General features: G+C 51.6%; 1 protein-coding gene across 1 annotated transcript; it reads left to right on the top strand.

The window, feature by feature from the left end:
* The first annotated feature begins 259 nt into the window (after positions 1–259).
* On the top strand, positions 260–10350 carry LOC103188435 (SH2B adapter protein 2). The gene is made up of 8 exons (XM_042338440.1): positions 260–1033; positions 5602–5703; positions 6040–6131; positions 6677–6768; positions 7012–7176; positions 8115–8314; positions 8962–9133; positions 10035–10350. The coding sequence occupies exons 1-8, from the start codon at positions 281–283 to the stop codon at positions 10307–10309; spliced, it is 1851 nt and encodes a 616-aa protein (XP_042194374.1). The 5' UTR covers positions 260–280; the 3' UTR covers positions 10310–10350.
* Positions 10351–18787: the final 8437 nt, after the last annotated feature.

The raw sequence follows: 18787 nt of genomic DNA on the forward strand, positions 1-18787 counted from the left end.
CGCTTAGGTGGTCATGAAAACAGAGTTCGCTGGGAACACTCAGGCAGCATCTATGGAGAGAGGAAAGTGAGTTAACGTTTCAGGTCAACGAAGAAAGGTCATCGACCTGAAACGTTAACTCACTTTCCTCTCTCCATAGATGCTGCCTGACCTGTTGAACGTTGCCAGCGACTTCTGTTTCTATCTCAGCTTTGCAGCGTCCGCAGTATTGTGCCCGTGTATCTGATGTTGTTCTGTTCTCCTCTCCCGGCAGCTGGCGCCCGGTGCCGCTGGAGCAGTGATGAGCGGTGATGTTCCCGTTGCCGAGGGGCCGCTCCCGTTGCCAGGCTGGCAGCAGTTCTGTGAGCTCCACGCCCGGGCTGCCGCGGCGCAGTTTGCCAGGAGTTTCCGGCTGTTCGTGAGCGAGAACCCGCGGTACGAGAGCGTGGGCGCCGAGACCAGCTTCTGCCAGCACTTTGTCGCTCACTTCCTCCGCTCCTTCGCCGTGGAGATCAGCTGCCTGCCCGTCCCGGGCTCCCCTTCCAATCCCAGCCCTGCCACGCGGGAGCCGCTGCGGAGAGACATGTCGGACTCGCTGGAGAGCGTGGAGCCGGCGCTCGGCCAAGCCGCCCGCCTCCGCCACATGGCAAACCTCGGGCACTCCCGCAGCTCGGAGGACGTGTCGACGGCTCAGCCGCGCTTCAAGAAGGGTTTTTCGCTGAGGAACATGAGCCTGTGCGTGGTGGACGGGGTCAGGGACATGCTGCAGTGGGGAGGGGCCTCGGGGGAGCCCCTGCTGGACGCCCCCCAGGGTCACGGCCCGGACCCTGGGGACAAGAGCGAGGGTGAGAAGTGGAGCCACAGACTGCGCCTGACCAAGGCCTCGTCCCCCCGCGTCCAGCTGCTGGACATCCAGCGTGAGGGCACCCTGCGCTACACCATGGCCGACGATGCCAACAGCGCCAACCAGTGGCACAAGTGCCGCCTACTGCTGAGGAAAGCCGCCAACCTACAGGGAGAGCGCTTCCTGCTCGAGTTCTACTCCCCTCCCAAGGTACCCCCCCCCACCTCGCATGGAACCCCCAGCCCCTCTCCCCTAAGGTAGCCCCTCCCCGACTTCACAGGACCCCCCCCCCACCTCCACATGGGGTCGGCGGATCGCTGCAGTGTCAGAGACATGTCCTTCAGATGAGATGTCAAACTGAGATCCTGTCTCCCTTCCTATCCCACTCGGTCTGTCTCTCTGTCTCTTTGTCTTTTCCTCCCTCTAATTCCCTCTCATTCTCTGTCTCTTTGTCCCCCTCACAGTGTGTTTGTGTGTGTGTGTGTCTCCTCTCTCTCTGACTCTCTCTCTGGTTGTCTATTGAGGAGGTAGCGACTGGGTGCCGCGTGTCAATGTCTGTGATCTGCTTCAGTCTCTCCAGAGCTGGTTTATGGGGGGGAGAGAGAGTGTGAGCAAAGAGAGACAGCAGGAAATGGAAATAATAATACAATAATCCTTGCATTTGATAAAGCTCTTCACAGAATATACTGTAAAGTGAATTGACTGTATATTTTGTGGGCCTAATGCGGCAGCCAATTGCGCACAGCAGCGTCTGTCCCACAAACAGTCGTGGATCGAAGTGACCAATTTATTATTGTTTTCTTGAGGGATTATTATCAGGAGTGCGGAGTAGGAGTGAGTGGCTCCTAATTGATATGAACTGAAGGTATAACATCGTGCGTTCAGGGCAGAAGAATTGACAAAATAATTAGTCTCCCAATAGTGCAGGAAATATTAGCAGTGGGTTATATCCTCGGCCCATTGCTTTGTAACTTGTTAAATGAGGGCGAATAATCTGTCAGCAACTGGAACACCTTCTGCTGTTTGCCAACATTTGCACAATTCTAGTGTTTATACTCCTGACAATGAACCGTTCACAACCCACTGGAGCTCTCTACTCTAACCCCATTCCCTACTCTCTCTCTCTCCCCATCGTGTCTGTGCTGGGGCTCGCTCCCCCACTGGAGCTTTCTACTCTAACCCCATTCCCTGTTCTCTCCCCATCGTGTCTGTGCTGGGGCTCGCTCCCCCACTGGAGCTCTCTACTCTAACCCCATTCCCTGCTCTCTCTCTCTCTCTCTCACCATCATAGAATCGTACAGCACAAAAAGAGGCCATTCGGCCCATCGAGTCTGTGCGACTCTTTGAATGGAGCAATTAATGTCAATCCCACTCCCCGGCCCTTTCCCCATAACCCGCAAACCCGTCCTCCTCAAATACCCGTCCACCACATTTTTAAAAGTAGTTATCGAATCGTCCTCGACCGCCCTTTCAGGCAATGTTCCAGATTCGAACAACTCGCTGCGTGAAAAAATTTCTTCTCACCTCTCCCCTCGGCTTTTTTTAGAGACTATTTGGAATCTGTGACCTCGAGTCACCGACACCAGTGGGAACAGTTTCTCCCTCTCTAACCTATCAAATCCCCTCATGATTTTGAAGACCTCTATTAGGTCCTCGTAACCTTCTCAGCTCCAATGAGACTAATCCCGGCCTCTCTCGCCTTTCCTCATCATCACGGTCCCTCATTCCTGGTCCCATCCTCGTAAATCTCCTCTGTACCCTTTCCAACGCCTTAACATCCTTCCTATAGTGCGGTGCCCAGAACTGGGGGCAGTATTCTAACTGAGGCCTAACCAGTGTTTATATGGGTTAATCACAACCTCCTGACTCTTGTACTTTATGCCCCTATTTATAAAGCCTAATATCCCATATGTCCTTTTTACAGCCTTATCTACCTGTCCTGTCACCTTCAAGGATTCATTTACCTGCCCCCTCAGGTCTCTCTGTTCTTTTACCCCCCTTAAGATTGTATTACCGTCTATATTGCCTCTCCTCATTCTTTCTACCAAAATACATTACGTCGCATTTCTCCACATTGACACTCATCTGCTATGTGTCACCCATTTTACCATTCTATGTCTTCCTGCAGTCGGCTCCTATCCTTCTCACTGTTTACCCCCTCCCTAACTTTGTGTCATCTGCAAACTTGGAAATGGGACTTACTATACCCAAGTTCAGATCATTTATGTATATTAAGAAGAGCAGTGCTCCTAATGCCGATCCCTGGGGGACACCACTGTACACTTCCCTCCAGTCAGAAAAGCAGCCGTTCACCACAACTCTCTGCTCTCTGTCTCCCGGCCAGTTCTGGATCCGCTGCCACTGTCCCTTTTATACCATGGGCTTCTATCTTTCTTACAAGTCTTTCATGTGGCACTTTGTCAAATGCCTTTTGAAAGTCCATATAAACTACATCAACTGCACTACCTTTATCCACCCTCTCCGTTACCTCATCGAAAAATTCTATTAGATTTGTTAGACAAGATTTGCCTTTAACAAATCCGTGCGGCTGTCCCTAATTAACCCATATTCTTCTAAGTGAAGATTTATTCTGTCCCGGATTATAGTCTCCAGGAGTTTCCCCACTACTGATGTTAGGCTGACTGGCCTGGAGTTCCCAGGTTTGTCCTTCTGTCCCTTTTTGTACAGGGAGTCACATTGGCCACTCTCCAGTCCTCGGGCACCACTCCTGTGTCCAACGAAGATTGAAAAATTGTGGCCAAAGCCTCCGCTATTTGTACCCGTGCCTCCCATAGTGACCTTGGCTGCATCCCGTCCGGACCGGGACACTTATTACCTTCAGCCCAGTCAACCTTTTCAGTACTTCCTCTCTGTTTATACTTACCCTCTCCATTTCCTCTCCCCTCTCCTCCGATACTGCGGCATTTGGTGCATCCACTTCTTTTGTGAAGGCAGATGCAAAGTACTCATTCAGCACATCAGCCACGGCCTCCGCCTCCACAAAAAGATTTCACCCTTGGTCTTAATTGGCCCCACCCTACCTTTGATTAGCCTTTTTTCCTTGATATGTTTGTAAAATATTTTAGAATTCCCTTTAATGTTACCCGCTAACCTTTTTTCGTATAATCTTTTTGCCCCTCTTATTTCCTTTTTCAAACCTCTTCTGCACTTCCTATATTCTATTTGGTTGTCTTCTGTATCTTGGGTTTGACATTTGTCATACGCCTCCTTTTTCTGCTTCATTCTAGATACAATTACCTTCGTCATCCAGGGAGGTTTGGAAGCCCTACTTTTCCCTTTTGTGGGAATGTATTTATTCTGTCCCCGAGCTATCTCATCCTTGAAGACTTCCCACTGCTCTTTAGTTGTTTTACCTGCCAATCTTTCTTTCCAGTCCACCTTGGCTAGGTCCCTTTTTAACTCACTGAAATTTGCCCTCTTCCAGTTGAGTATCTTCACCTTAGATGGTTCCTTGTCTCTTTCCATATGCACTCTGAATCTAATGATGTTGTGATCACTATTGCCCAGATGCTCTCCCACTGAAACCTGCTCCACTTGCCCTACTTCATTCCCCAGAACTAGATCTAGCACTGCTTCCTTCCTTGTTGGGCTGGAAACGTACTGATCAAGAAAGTTGTCCTGTATGCATTTTAGGAATCTTTCCCCGCCCTTGCCCTTTGCGCTGTTGTTTTGCCAGTCTATGTTGGGATAATTAAAGTCCCCCATTATCACGACTCTATTGGCCTTGCATCTGTCTGAGATCTGCTTGCAGATCTGCTCATCTATTTCCTTCCCACTATTTGGTGGTCTATAGTATACCCCTACCAGCGTAACAGCTCCTTTTTTGTTCCTTAACTCTAACCAGATAGATTCTGTTTTGGGGCCCTCCAGCACCTCGACCCTTTCTACGGCTATAACCGTATCTTTGACTTAACATTGCCACACCCCCTCCTTTTTTTCCTTCCCTATCCCTCCTGAATACATTATAGCCAGGAATATTCAGCTCCCATTCCTGTCCTTGCTTGAGCCAAGTCTCTGTTACTGCTACTACATCGTATCCCCCTATGACCACTTGAGCTGCAGCTCACCAATCTTGTTTGCTAAACTCCGTGCATTTAGGCCATGCACTCCAAGACCGACTTGACCTGTTCTGCGCTTCCCCCCTGTTTTTTTTCTCCATTTTCTAGCTCTTCATTTTTTGCATTCCCTTCCCCCCTCAAAATTAATTTGAATCCTCCCCAACAGCATTAGTTAGCCTGTCTATAAGGAAATTCGCCCCAGCGCTGTTTAGGTGCAACCCATCCATATGATACAGGTCCCACCTATCCCAGAACTGGTCCCAATGATCCAGAAAGCTGAAGCCCTCTTCTCTGGACCATTCTCCAGCCAAGCATTCATATGCTTGATCCTGCCATTCTTCGTACTTATTTGCCCGAGGCACAGGGAGTAATCCAGAGATCACCACCTTGGATGTTCGATTCTTTAGTATGTTCCCCAGCATTTGATATTGATCCTGTAGAGTCTCAGCCCTTTTTTTACCAATATCATGGATCCCCACCTGGACCACCACTTCTGGACTTTCTCCTTCTCCCTGAAGAATTTTATCCACCCTTTCTGCGATGTCTAAGACTGTTGCACCAGGGAGGCAACATACCATCCTTGACTCCCGTCTTCTGTTACAGAAACGTCAGTCTATACCTCTCACTGTTGTATCCCCATCGTGTCTGTGCTGGGGCTCGCTCCCCCACTGGAGCGCTCTAACCCTCTCTCCTCTATAGTCCAGTAAACCACGTGTGAGCGTTCCTCTGTCGGCCATTGTGGAGGTCAGGACAACAATGCCCCTGGAGATGCCGGACAAGGACAACACATTTGTGCTGAAGGTGAGGAGGGGGTCGCAGGAGGGTTACGGGGTCTTTTACTGTCAGGGTAGCTCTCACCCACACAGAGTGCTGTTGTTGTTATTGCCTGAGTGGGTAACAGCTTCAGACACTGAGACTGAATCCCAGAAGTTTCCGGAACGCTGATCTGCTGTGAGCTTCGGAACGTGTTATTGAGGAATGGCCTCGGACCAGGGGGAATTCCGGGCCAGTAACACGCTTCGGAGGACAGACGGACACGAGGTAGTTACCATGTCTGTCCTCACGCCAACAACAACAGTTTGCGGTGTTCGCCTGCCTGAGGCTGAGCCTGAGCTGTGTGTGTGTCTGTGTCCGCAGGTGGGTGATGGAGCGGAGTATATCCTGGAGACACTGGATTCTCTACAGAAACACTCATGGGTGGCTGACATCCAGGGCTGCCGGGACCCCGGGTAAGTGATTATCCGAAACCCTGTCTGTCCAGCGCCTTGGGACGTCCTCCCGACGTGAAAGGTGCTGGACAAATGTCATTTGTTGTTGTTGTGTGTAGTCACAAGGTATGTGGGTGTAAGTGTGCACTGTGTACAGGGTGTGGGTGTAAGTGTGCACAGGGTGTGGGTGTAAGTGTGCACTGTGCACAGGGTGTGGGTGTAAGTGTGCACTGTGCACAGGGTGTGGGTGTAAGTGTGCACAGGGTGTGGGTGTAAGTGTGCACTGTGCACAGGGTGTGGGTGTAAGTGTGCACTGTGCACAGGATGTGGGTGTAAGTGTGCACTCTGCACAGGGTGTGTGGGTGTAAGTGTGCACTGCACAGGGTGTGGGTGTAAGTGTGCACTGTGCACAGGGTGTGGGTGTAAGTGCGCACTGCACAGGGTGTGTGGGTGTAAGTGTGCACTGTGCACAGGGTGTGTGGGTGTAAGTGTGCACTGTGCACAGGGTGTGTGTGTGAGTATAGCACTGAACATTGCTGTGCTGAGCCGCTGTGTTTGTGTTACAGTGAGAGCGAAGATGACCAGGAGCTTTCCCTCTCGCTCCCCTCCTGTCCGCTTCCCACTGCGGCCGCCAGCGGGGGAGACACTTCCTCTGACGGTGAGTCCCTGATCTCCCTGTGGACTGGAACCCCTGTGCCGGCGGTGTGACCGAGAATGTGTATCCGAACTCTCCCAACCATATAATTTCAGGGGTGGAGGGTGATGGATAGGAGGGAGGTTAAGGGGTGCGGGGGGTGGGGGGAGAGCGGGGGTCGGGGGGGGGAGACAGTGGGAAGGTGGAGGGGGCATGTGTGCCGATGGCAGGGATTGACCCCGGTCCTGTTCTTGGTCCTGACCTCAGGTGGGAGCCGAGTCCCTGACGGTTTGTGCACGAATCCCGACACGGCTTCGCTCGGGCTCGGTAGAGCCAAGGAATCTCCAAAGATCCATCCCCCGGCTCACATCCCCCTGGAGAGCTTCCTGCAGACCCTGCCCGCCGAGCCCTCCGACACCACAGCCCCCACAGGTACTGTCACTCCGTGTGTGTCCCCCCTTCTCCACCGCACCGCATTGTCACAACGCCTATCACATCTTCACTGGATTCACTGTAAAGCGAAGTGACTGTGTGTTTTTGCAGACAAACACTTATCAAACCACTTTTCTGTCAAAAACTTTCTCACCGTCCTCGAGTTTTTAAGTTTTTATTTTGGTACTTTCCCTTCCCTTTTTTGGCCAGCCTTTGACACATGCGGAAACCCGTCACCGTGGTTAACAGTCTCCAAACCAAGCTGAGATTTCCATGCATCCCACGTACACATAGAAATCCCAGGGATAGATTGTTGGTATGGAATATGCGCTCTCTCTCTCTCTCTCTCTCACTCTCCCTGGATGGACGCTTCCTGCTGACCTAATTCCGGAAAGTATTAGGCGCAGGTTGGCGTGAGCCAAGGCTTGTGGGGGACGCCAGAGCGTGCGATGGGGTAACTGTTGGAGTCTAACCAGATAAAACCACATAGCTTGCCGTTGAGAGCGCTGTCTGGCAAGCTTCCCTGATGCAGGGATTTGGCTGCATCGTTAACAGGAGCCGAGTGGGATGACTCCCTGCCCCAGTGACTGGTCGGCCCTTCCAGATCCTCCCGATGAGCCGAGCCAGGCCGGGCTGTGCTGTCATCAGCAGTGAGTGCCCTGGAACGCTGCGGACCTGTCTGGCTCAGGACCTGGACCAGAGACCCAGTTCAGCTCCAGGGAGACCCCACTTCCCTCCGCCCCCCCCCCCTCCCCCCCCCCCCGCCACCCGAGGAGGATAAACCATTGACAATTTTGACAGCTTCTATTGGATGGTGTCAGGTTGCGCCCCCCCCCACCCCCCACCCACATTATGTTCTTGTGTATATTGGGTGGGGGGGGTGGGGGGGGAGGTCATTGTTCAGGTTTTGCTCTGATTTCCGCTTCTCTCTCCCACAGGTGAAGAGGAGGAGCCGGTATTGGCAGTTCCGCCCCCGCTCACCGGCTTCCCCTGGTTCCACGGCACGTTGCCGCGGGTGGGGGCGGCTCAGCTGGTGTTGGCCGGGGGAGGGCGGAGCCACGGCCTCTTCCTGATCCGGCAAAGCCAGACCCGTCCCCGAGAGTACGTGCTGACCTTCAACTTCCACGGCAAAGCCAAGGCAGGTCCTCAGCTCTCACCGTCACCACCGGTGACACACCCCAGGGGTCACAGCCCCTCCCCCTGGGGTCACAGCCCCTCCCCCTGGGGTCACAGCCCCTCCCCCTGGGGTCACAGCCCCTCCCCCTGGGGTCACAGCCCCTCCCCCTGGGGTCACAGCCCCTCCCCCTGGGGTCCCAGCCCCTCCCCCTGGGGTCCCAGCCCCTCCCCCTGGGGTCACAGCCCCTCCCCCCAGGGTCACAACCCCTCCCCCCAGGGTCACCGCCCCTCCCCCTGGGGTCACACCCTCATCTCAGGTTCACAGCCCCTCCCCCCAGGGTCACAGCCCCTCCCCCCAGGGTCACTGCCCCTCCCCCCAGGGTCACAGCCCCTCCCCCCAGGATCACAGCCCCTCCCCCAGGGTCACAGCCCCTACCCCAGGGTCACAGCCCCTCCCCCCAGGGTCACAGCCCCTCCCGCAGGAGACACGGCTTCTGCCCAAGGGACACAGCCCCCACCCTGGGGCACCCCTCCCCCTGGGGACACAGCCCCTCCCCCCAGGGGAGGCGGGGAGTGACAAGTGGTGGGGTGGGGAGGGAGTGACGAGGGCGAGGAGGGGAGTGAGGGGCAGTGAGTGACGGGTGTGTGACCCCGTGTTTCTCTCCGCAGCACCTGCGGCTGTCTGTGAGTGAGAGTGGGCAGTGCCATGTGCAGCACCTCTGGTTCCACACGGTGTTGGACATGCTGAGGCACTTCCACATCCACCCCATCCCCCTGGAGTCCGGAGGTTCCGCAGACATCACCCTCCTCAGCTACGTCCTGGCCGCACAGCCCCCGCCAGGTACCACCAACAGCGAGCGCGGGGGGAAGCGAGGGGGGAAAGGAGGGGCGTGGGGAGCGGGCGGTGGGGGGAAAAGGGAGAGGAATCTACACTGTGTTCAGTGCCTTGGGACGTCCTCCCTACGTGAACGGCGCTCAACAGATGTAACTTGTAGTTAAACCCACTGGTTATAAGGACTAATCCGACAGGAGAGGGGGAGTCTCTCTCTCTCTCTCTCTCTCTCTTCTCCCCCTTTAACGCTTCAGTCAGATCGACCCTGAGGATTAAACCCCGAGTCTCCCGTCAGTTTCTCCTCTGTCGCTCTCCTATCCCCCTCCACCACACCATTCCCCCCCCCCCACATGCTCAGTGGCATTAAACACACGCACCGAGCGCCCATTACCGTAAGAGTGAATTACCAGACGCCGCGAGTTAACCACCAGCCGGGGAGTGGTTCAGGAAGTGCTTTTAACAGAGAAATAATCAGCGTCTGGCTGGGTTTAAGTGTCCCCAGCTCGAGGTCATGTCCAGCACTAACTCACAGCGGGAAAGTCCCAGCGGAAGAGAGAGCGGGAGAGAGAGAGAGAGAGAGACGCCCTGTGTTAAAGAGGGCTTCTGCCTCCATCCTCAGGAACTCCATCTGCAGTCCTTTTGCATCGCCCCCTCCCTTGCTTTCTTCAAGACCATCCTCTTTGACCGCACCTTTGGTCACCCTTCCACCCCCACACTCCCTGCCCCCCCTCACCCTCCTAACCCCAACCTCGGGTCCAAATCCCTGACTGTCCAGCACCTTGGGAGGTCCTCCCAACGTGAAATGCTCGGTGTAAGAGTCATGTGTTGTTGTTGTGCTGAGACACTGTATGATGTGAGGATTGTTATTATGATGATTTCTTCTTGTTTTTGTCGCCCCCCCCTACCCCAGCGACAGAGACAAGTGGCTCGCAGACCCCCCCGGACACTGCCATCTCCCAGCTGAGCTGCCAGAGCGAACCCCAGCCCCCCGGCCACAGCGAGGGGGGGTCTCCCTCGGCCGTGGGGCAGCAGCACCGCCCCGAGGTGGGGGCGGGTATCCCGCGGAGCGGCAGCTCCGAACGCTTGCTGCAGCCCCCCCTCAACCCTGCCTCCGAGGACTACCATGACAGCGAAGCCCCCAGGAACCATATCAGAGCCGTGGAGAATCAGTATTCATTCTACTGAAAGAGAGACAGAGAGAGAGGGGGTGGGAGAGTGAGACACAGAGAGAGAGTGAATACTGTGAATACAGCCGACCGGGGGGTTGGGGGGGTGGGCTGTGGGCAGGTGGGGTGGGGTGGGGTTTGGGCAATGAGGGTGGAAATGAAAGATTGGGGTGGGGTGGGGGGCGGGGAGGCAGGGGGACAGCTCGGGCCGCGGAGGGTGGGATATGGGGGGGGGAGGTGGGAGTTGATTATGTCTTTATACTGTAAAACTTGAAACCGGTGACAGGAAATCACAAGCGACTGTATTTAACGATGCGAAGGGTCCTGGAGATTGATAAAACGTCTGAGAGTGTTTGTGCTTAGTGAGAGCAAATGCCTGGGGGGGGGGGGGGGTCTGCTGGCAAGTCCCTCTCTCTAGGGTGGAGACAGCGAGCATCAGCGCTGGGGCTGGATGTGCTCAGACTGTCGATAGCGTCGAGCTGGAAGGTCTCTCAGCAATAACGGGAACAAAAACTCAGCAGGTCAGGCAGCATCTATGGAGAGAGGAAAGTGAGTTGACGTTTCAGGTCGATGACCTTTCGTCTCTGACGAAAGGTCATCGACCTGAAACGTCAACTCACTTTCCTCTCTCCATAGATGCTGCCTGACCTGCAGATTGTGGGTGATCGTCCTTCTCCAAATGAGTTCGGTGGCTTTAAACTTTAAAGGCGAGGTGGGTGGGGGCTCTCAATCCGCCAGAGTGCGGTCCTGCAGCTCAGTGGTTAGAGCGCTCGCCTCGCGAGCGAGAGGACCTATGTTCGACTCCCGACAGGGGCGAAATGTTAGGCAAGTTTCCTTACTCCACACCCCTCTGTTTACCTCGCAGTAAGTAGGAACCCGGATGTTAGTGGATTGGCGTATCACTTCCCGGGGGTAATGATCCCTCAAAAAAAAAATTATTCGGTCACTCAATCTACACCTGTTTGTGGGACATTGCTGTGCGCAATTGGCTGCCACCTTTCGCCCACAAAATATACAGTCAATTCATTTTACTGTATATTCTGTGAAGCGCTTTGAGACGTCTCGAAGATGCGGTAAGGTGCTGTATCAAATGCAAGGATTATTATTATTATTATGAGTGGAGACCTGGACAGACACTATCGTGACACTTTGTAATAGATCCACAGATATTTTGCTAATAAAACCCTAACTTTATACATCATTTTCTACCCAACCAAACCTTACACTTTTGAAACTAAGCCCCAACCACAGTCTTACGTTATCTCAACTTGGCCGCCACTATCCTGGTCACTGGGGGACAATTGTCTTCCTCACATCAACGCCAAAAATAGGGGACGAGGGAGCGGAAGCACTGGAAAGACAACTACTTGAAAAGGAAAAATTTGCTCGGATATGGGGAATGAGCGGGGGAGCGGGACTGATTGGGTTGCTCTTCCAAAGAGCCAGCACAGGTACGAAGGGCCGAATGGCCTCCTGCTAAGCTGTGATATTCTATGATTCTATGATTTATGGCTCCCACCCCAGTGATTCTATGTCACGTACCCACGTCACGCTACAAACTGAAAATTATTCCACCGATGGGGGTGCATTTTTGCTGATGTCCAGTAGGTGCAGATACAACGTCCGTGTTTCCAAACATGTTGAGTTTCCAGTGAAGATTCCCCAGGGCCACCTAATGTTCTTAGCCTATGTGATTTTGATGGAAGCTGTGCAGGAGGGAGGGGGTGCCGAGGTTTATACAGGAACTTTGTTTTAAGGAAGCAGGGATTTGGGCCAAAGCGCTTTGGTTCCGACACATAGATGAAACCTGAACAGAAATGCTGTTCCTCACTCTGCTCTTCAGCTCTCTCTCACACACACAGACACACACTCACACACAGATGCTCATACACGCACACGGACTGACTCCAGGTGCCTGGCCAAGCAACTCGCACCCAGACTGGTTGGTTCATCCCGGAGGGCATCATAGGCCACCTCTACCCTCCCCCATCCCTCTCCATTGTAACTGTTGAATCTGTTCTGTTCAATCTTCCAATTTTCAATTAAGTCCAGTTCAGAGACCAGTCGTAACATCCGCCTCAGTCCGTTCATCTCTTCACCCATTTGTGGGAACACTGTCACAGTGCTGCTCTCAGTTTGTACACTTCATGTTCTGAAAATGCTGCTATTTTGTTCAAACCCTCAAAAAAAACATTAAATTGGTTTAATAACTGACGCTGTTCTTATACGTTTCCCATTGATTTCAGTCATCGGTTTGGCTCAGTCACTTGCAGTCTGTCGGTCACAAGGCTACAGTCTAAGCTGATGCTCCAACACAGTATTGGGGGAGGGGGTGTGTGGCGAGGGTGGCATCGGCCAAGGTGCCATCATTTGGAATATTGAACTGAGCTCCTGGGCAGCCATGAAAGATCCCATGTACCTCTCCCTGTTCTGTGACCCATAAACAGAGAGAGAGAGTCTGATTTCTGGTTGATGGTAGATCCCTGGGGTTTGGCTTTATATCCAGGCAGCGCTCATCTTTCCTGAGGCTGTGACCTGATCATTCTATTGAGGAGCGATGTTTGTCGGTGACCTCGGTCACCTCCTTCTCAGCCCTCAGCACCGCCCCAGGGCGATGTGGAACAAGCGGGGGCTTGAGCAGACCCAATGGATAGTTGGGGAAAAAAAATCAGCTGAATGGTTAGAGAGGAATATTAATGTAAGTGGCAGGAGAGGGGAGAGATTGATCAGGAGACTGAGATTAGACTGGGCGGTTCATGTGGAGGGAAACATCAGCAAAAATAACTTGCACTTATATACAGTGCTCTTTATGTGACTCCGAGTTAACAGTGATGGAGCTGGGGAGAGGGGGAGGAGGTGACCATAACCACGGTCGAAGAGGAAGGTCTTCAGGTGCAATCTGAACATGGACGAGGGACCGCTGATGGTGGAATGGGAGCGGGAGGGATGTGGGACGTGCAGGAGACCGGAGCCGGCTGAGCGGGTGGTGAGGTGGGACAGACTTGATGGCCTGATTCTGTCCTGGAATGTTACGTGTGGTTTCTTGGAGTGGAATCCTGAAGCGTATTGATTAGAGCACTCACCTCGAAGCAAGAGGACCGGGTTGGGTTCCTGGGCAGGGCAAAAAGCGAGGCAAGCTTCCTTACGCCACACACCTCTGTTTACCCAGCAGTAAATAGGAACCCAGGTGTTAGATAATTGGTGGATCGCTTTTCCTAAGGTAAATTATCTTTACCCCTGGAAAATTATTTAAAAAATAATAATTTGGTCACTCAATTCATACCTGTTTGTGATGTGCAATTGGCTGCCACATTGCGCCTCCAAAATATACAGTCAATTCCCTTTACAGTATATTCTTCCTTCAAGACACACCTCAAGATCCTCCTCTTCGACTATGCTTTCGATCTCCCAGCTCCCCCCCACCCTCCACCCTCCCCCACCCCGACCCTCAGCTCGGGTCCATAACTCTGTCTGTTCAGCACCTTGGGACGTCCTCCCGACGTGAAAGGCGCTATACAAATATAATTTTGTTGTTTGTGTTGTTGTTGTACTGTGTGAAGCACTTTGAGGTGTCTTGGAGATGTGATAAGGTATATATATCAAATACAAGGATTATTATTATTATTTTAGGAGTGAGCTGTTCAAAGCAGTGTGAGAAATTGTACAAAATAGAACAGTGGTGATGGTGGGGGTAGAATCCTTAGCTGGGTGTCGGGCAGTGGGGGTGGGGAGTGTTGGTCTGCCATTACATTTGCCAAACATGGTAAGGGGCACCACCTTGTGAGCAATCTAAACATCAGAGATCTTCAGAGGTCTCGCTGCCCGATGCAGAAGGAGTGTCTCCCCGTGTCCTGACTAGGATTCCTCCTAATTCATATATAAACCGGTCTCCCCTTTGCTGTGTGGTGATGGTGTGGGGGAGTGGGGGGGGACCCGCCACACCGGCCCACGTATCGATCGCTGCACTTTGGTCACTGTGTAAAGAGCTCTGAGACGCTGTGAGGGGATAAGACGCTGCATCAGATACAATCGCATTGAAAGGTCCCCAATCTGACAGCGTCGCAGGCGGGATAGAGCGGGCGGGGCTGGGACGCTACCCAGACATTGCCCACTAGGTGGTGCTCCTGACCACAGGCTAATGTAACAGCAGCCGACGTGACACAATGACTTCCTCCACGGACGCTCCTCGTTAGACAGTAACTTCGCTTTGAAAATGTTCTGGAAATGTCAGCGTGGTTCAGTCAGTTGCTCTCTCTCTCTCTCTGTCTCTCTCTCGCTCGCTCGCTCGCTCCTCTCTGGGTCAGAAGGCTGTGGGTTCCAGTCGCCCCCCGAGTCAAAGTGTTAAACTCAGAGTCAGGGCTGAAACTCCTGGCGGGAGGGAGAGGGAATTGTGGAGATGCAGTCATTCAGATGAGATGTTGAACCAAGCTCCTGCCTGGCCCTGTGTCTGTCGGCTGGACACTATACCTCCTGTAGCACTATGGAAAAGAGAAGGGACTTTCTGGCTGTCAGTCTCTCAGATTATAATAAATAGTAATAATAACCCTTGCATTTGATACAGCGCCTTATCACGTCTTTGTGACGTCTCAAAGCGCTTCACAGGATATACTGTAAAGTGAATTGACTGTATATTTTGTGGGCGAAACAGAATAGCGCCCACGACATATATAGTCAATTCACTTTACAGTATAAAATGGGAACAAAATAAAGTTAACACTATTAATCCTCCCATTTGACACAGTGCCTCATCACGTCTTTGAGACGTCTCAAGCGCTTCACAGGATATGGTGTAAAGCGAATTGACTGTGTGTTTTGTAGGCGATTCCCCTGGTTGTGTGTGTGTGGGGCCATTGCTGTGGGTAAATGGAAATTGCTGCAAATACACAGTTGATGTCGGTAATTACTGTGAGGGAATTAGCAGATTCCGGGGCTCAAGATGCAAATTCTTTCATTTGTGACACTGAACCTGACAACAGACCCGGAGTGCAGAGCGATACCAACAGATGGTGCCTTACAAACTCCTTTCACTGTTGTTCGAATGAACCTGAGCTGCCTGCCCTTTACCCCTGTGCTGGTGCTCGCTCCCCCCAGAGCTCCCTGCTCAACACCTGGGTCCTGGCAAGGCTTAGCATGCGTGTTCTCGCCCTGGCACCGCGGGTGAGGGGATGACAATTGTCGTGCACACACACAGTGTCATTGAGTCCAGTACCCATCTCCCCGCCCACTCCACAACCACTCCGTGAGTTGGTGGTCGCTGAGCAGAAGATAAACGTGTGAGGGCTCATCACTCGGAAATCACCAGGGGGAGGGGGGGAGGGGGGCGTGGGATGGCGACTGAATTCACTCACACTGTGTGTGTGCACAGCAATAGTCACCCCCTCACCCGCACGGGCAATAATAATAATAATCCTTGTATTTGATACAGCGCCGTATCACATTGTTGAGACATCTCAAAGTGCTTCACAGGCTATACTGTAAAGTGGGGTTTCCTGTGTATTTTCTGGATGAAATGTGGCAGCCAGTTTGCACGCTCCAGTGTCCCACAAACAGTCGTGGAGTGAGTGACCAATATTTTATTTGGGGGGAATGTTGGCCAGGAGACCGGGAGAGAGAAACTCCCTTCTCTTTTCGAATAGCGCCGCGGGATCTTTAACGTCCAGCTGAACAGGCAGACGGGACCTCGGTTTAATGTCTCATCCTAAAGTGTATGATGGGCTAGAAAGCCTGATGGCACCAGGTTAGGGCGGTGGTTGTTCCAGAATGAACGGGTCTAACATCCAGGAGGAGATTACTGGCTCTTCATCCACAGACGCACAAAAAGATGGTCCAGAGGGAAAGGGGGGAGGGGGGGGAAGAGAAGGCGATTAACGAAATAATTAACTGGTCAAATACACAAGTTGCCTGGGAACAGCACTCTCTACTTTGCGCACAGCTCAGCTTCACTGTTGATCATTCCAAGAATGATAAGCGTACGCAGCCCCACAATTCTCAGTAGGACGTAAACACAGACCAGCGATGCTTGAAGGGCAACACACAAGCAGCAGTTTGTGGGGAACAAACCAGACCAACTTTCTCTGTACTCTGGTCAGGCCGCACCCAGCATATTGCACACAGCTCTAATTAAGTGGTATGTTGAACACTTTTGGGGAACGGATGTGTTTACAAGTAAAAGCAAAAGCCAAGCATCGAACCCAAAACTACCTTTAACTCCGTAAAGAGAAGTTGTGCTAAAGTCACTGTCATTTGATGGGTTGAAAGTTAAAAGTTATCACTTCTTGATTAGTTTTGTATCGTACCTTAAACGTCATTGACAGCTTTGCTCATGTGACTATACAGTGATGGAGTCCTGTAGCTGAGTGGTTAGAGCACTCGCTTTGCAAGCGAGAGATCTGGGTTTGAATCCTAGCAGGGTGAAACCTTGGGCAAGTTTCCTTACTCCACACACAGCCTAATAATAATCCCTCAAGAAAAAAAACAACAATAAATTGGTCACTTCAAACCAAGACTGTGCTGCTGTGCACGATTGACTTCCACATTTCGCCCACAAAAAATACAATCAATGCACTTTACAGTCTATTCTGTGAAGCGCTTTGAGACGTCTGGAAGACATGAAAAGCGCTATATCAAATGCAAGGATTATTATTATTATTACTGTTATTTGTAGCTCAGTGTTCAGTGAAGTTCTGGTCAAGCTGCAAGTGTAGGAGAAGAGGAACTGAATAATAATCGTTGAATTTGATAGAGTACCTTTCACAATGGGAGGACGTTTCAAAGCGCTTGACAGGATTTACTGTGAAGTTTAAAGACCGTGTGACTGTGTGATAGCCAGTTTGCGCTCAGCAACCTGGGGAATTCTTGGCCAGGACACTGGGAGAGAGGAACTCCCTTCTCTTTTTCAGTTGCGCCACGGGATCTTTAATGTCCACCTGAAAGGGCAGACGGACCTTGGTTTAATGTCTCATCTGTTGGACAGAGCTCCCACTGTTGATGAGGGGGGGACTCAGTTTGACCTTCTAGAGAATTCAATGTTTTTATGTTCCTTGGAGTTGTGTTACTGAAAGAGAAGTGAGTAGTGTGCCCAGGAGCGAAATCTGAGCCAGGGCCAGGCCTTCTGTGGTGTAAATCTGATCCTCGCTGCATAGAGGACAAACCTTCTGACTTGTGAGTCTCTGTGCCTCAGGTGACAGGGAACCGCTGTGGTCTGAACTTGGTCAAAGAGCAGTGAAACAGATCAATAGAAGGCCATGCGGGAACCTGAATGGAGCAATGATCCACTGACGCAGGCTTGTGTGTCGCTGGGTTATGTATGTTATCACCTTGTTTACCTGATTTACAAAGCAAATGTTTCAAAGTCTTTGACGTACTTTACCTGCTGTTAAAATTGCTTTGTTGTTCTTGAAAACTTTATGGAATCCTGTAGTGTAGTGCTTAGCACTTCACAAGCAAGAGACCCCGGTTTCGATTCCCAGACGGGGCAAAACCTTTGTCAAGTTTCCTTACTCCACACGCCTTTGTTTACCTAGAAGTAAATAGGAACCCAGTTGTTTGTCGATTAGCAGATCACTTTCCGGGGGTAATAATCCCTTCAACAACAAAAAATGCAGGCAGTCAATCAAGTGTTTGTGGGACAACCCTGTGCGCAATTGGCTGTCGCGTTTTGCCCACAAAATCCACAGTCAATTCACTTTACAGTATATTCTGTGAAGTGCTTTGAGACATCTCAATGGTGTGATAAGGCACCATATCAAATGCAAGGATTATTATTATTATACTCATCACCACGATTTGTCTCTGTTGGGAACAGCTCTCTGTCTGTGCAGGATACCTTTTCCTACTGATTACCTTGTCCTGTCTGTTTACCAGTTTCTGTTTTCACTCTGTGATCTACAGGAATCATTTATTTTTCACTCAGGAAGTTAATAATAATCCTCCGATTTGATATAACATTTCCAAGTGTTTCACAGGGAACTGCTATCATGTGTATTGACTGTATTTTCTGGCCATCAGGTTAAGATTTCAGTGCTGGAAAGCAAGCTCTCACATAAAATGGGATTTCCTTTATATCAGAACAATTGTATAGGAATAAAGCTCCTGATACTTAGCAGATTTTTCGCTAAAATAACTACGTTGCATTGCGAATTGTTTGATGTGAAAGAATTATTTCTGGGCTTCTTATGCTACATTTCTCAAAACGCATCCAATATTTGCTGGGCTCACAAAGCAATCAATGCTGACTTCTCAGGCGTGGAATAGGTTGGAATGATTTCAGTGCCTCACTACAAAGTGCTGTGGTCTGACAATGGCACAGCTGCTCTGTTAAGGTGACGGTGCCTGTGACTTGAACAGCAATGGGGAAAGAGCAGAGCAATGGGATTAGAGCAAAGAGCTGCAGTGTGAGGGAGTGAGCACCAGCATGGACACGATGAGGAAATGGCTGCTGTCACCTTGGAGCAAGTTTAGGGCCAAGGAGACGTGCAGGAGGAGTGTCCCTAGTTTG

The sequence above is a fragment of the Callorhinchus milii genome, unplaced genomic scaffold (genome assembly GCF_018977255.1).
Source record: "Callorhinchus milii isolate IMCB2004 unplaced genomic scaffold, IMCB_Cmil_1.0 Scaffold10, whole genome shotgun sequence".
Classification (NCBI taxonomy): Eukaryota; Metazoa; Chordata; class Chondrichthyes; order Chimaeriformes; family Callorhinchidae; genus Callorhinchus; species Callorhinchus milii.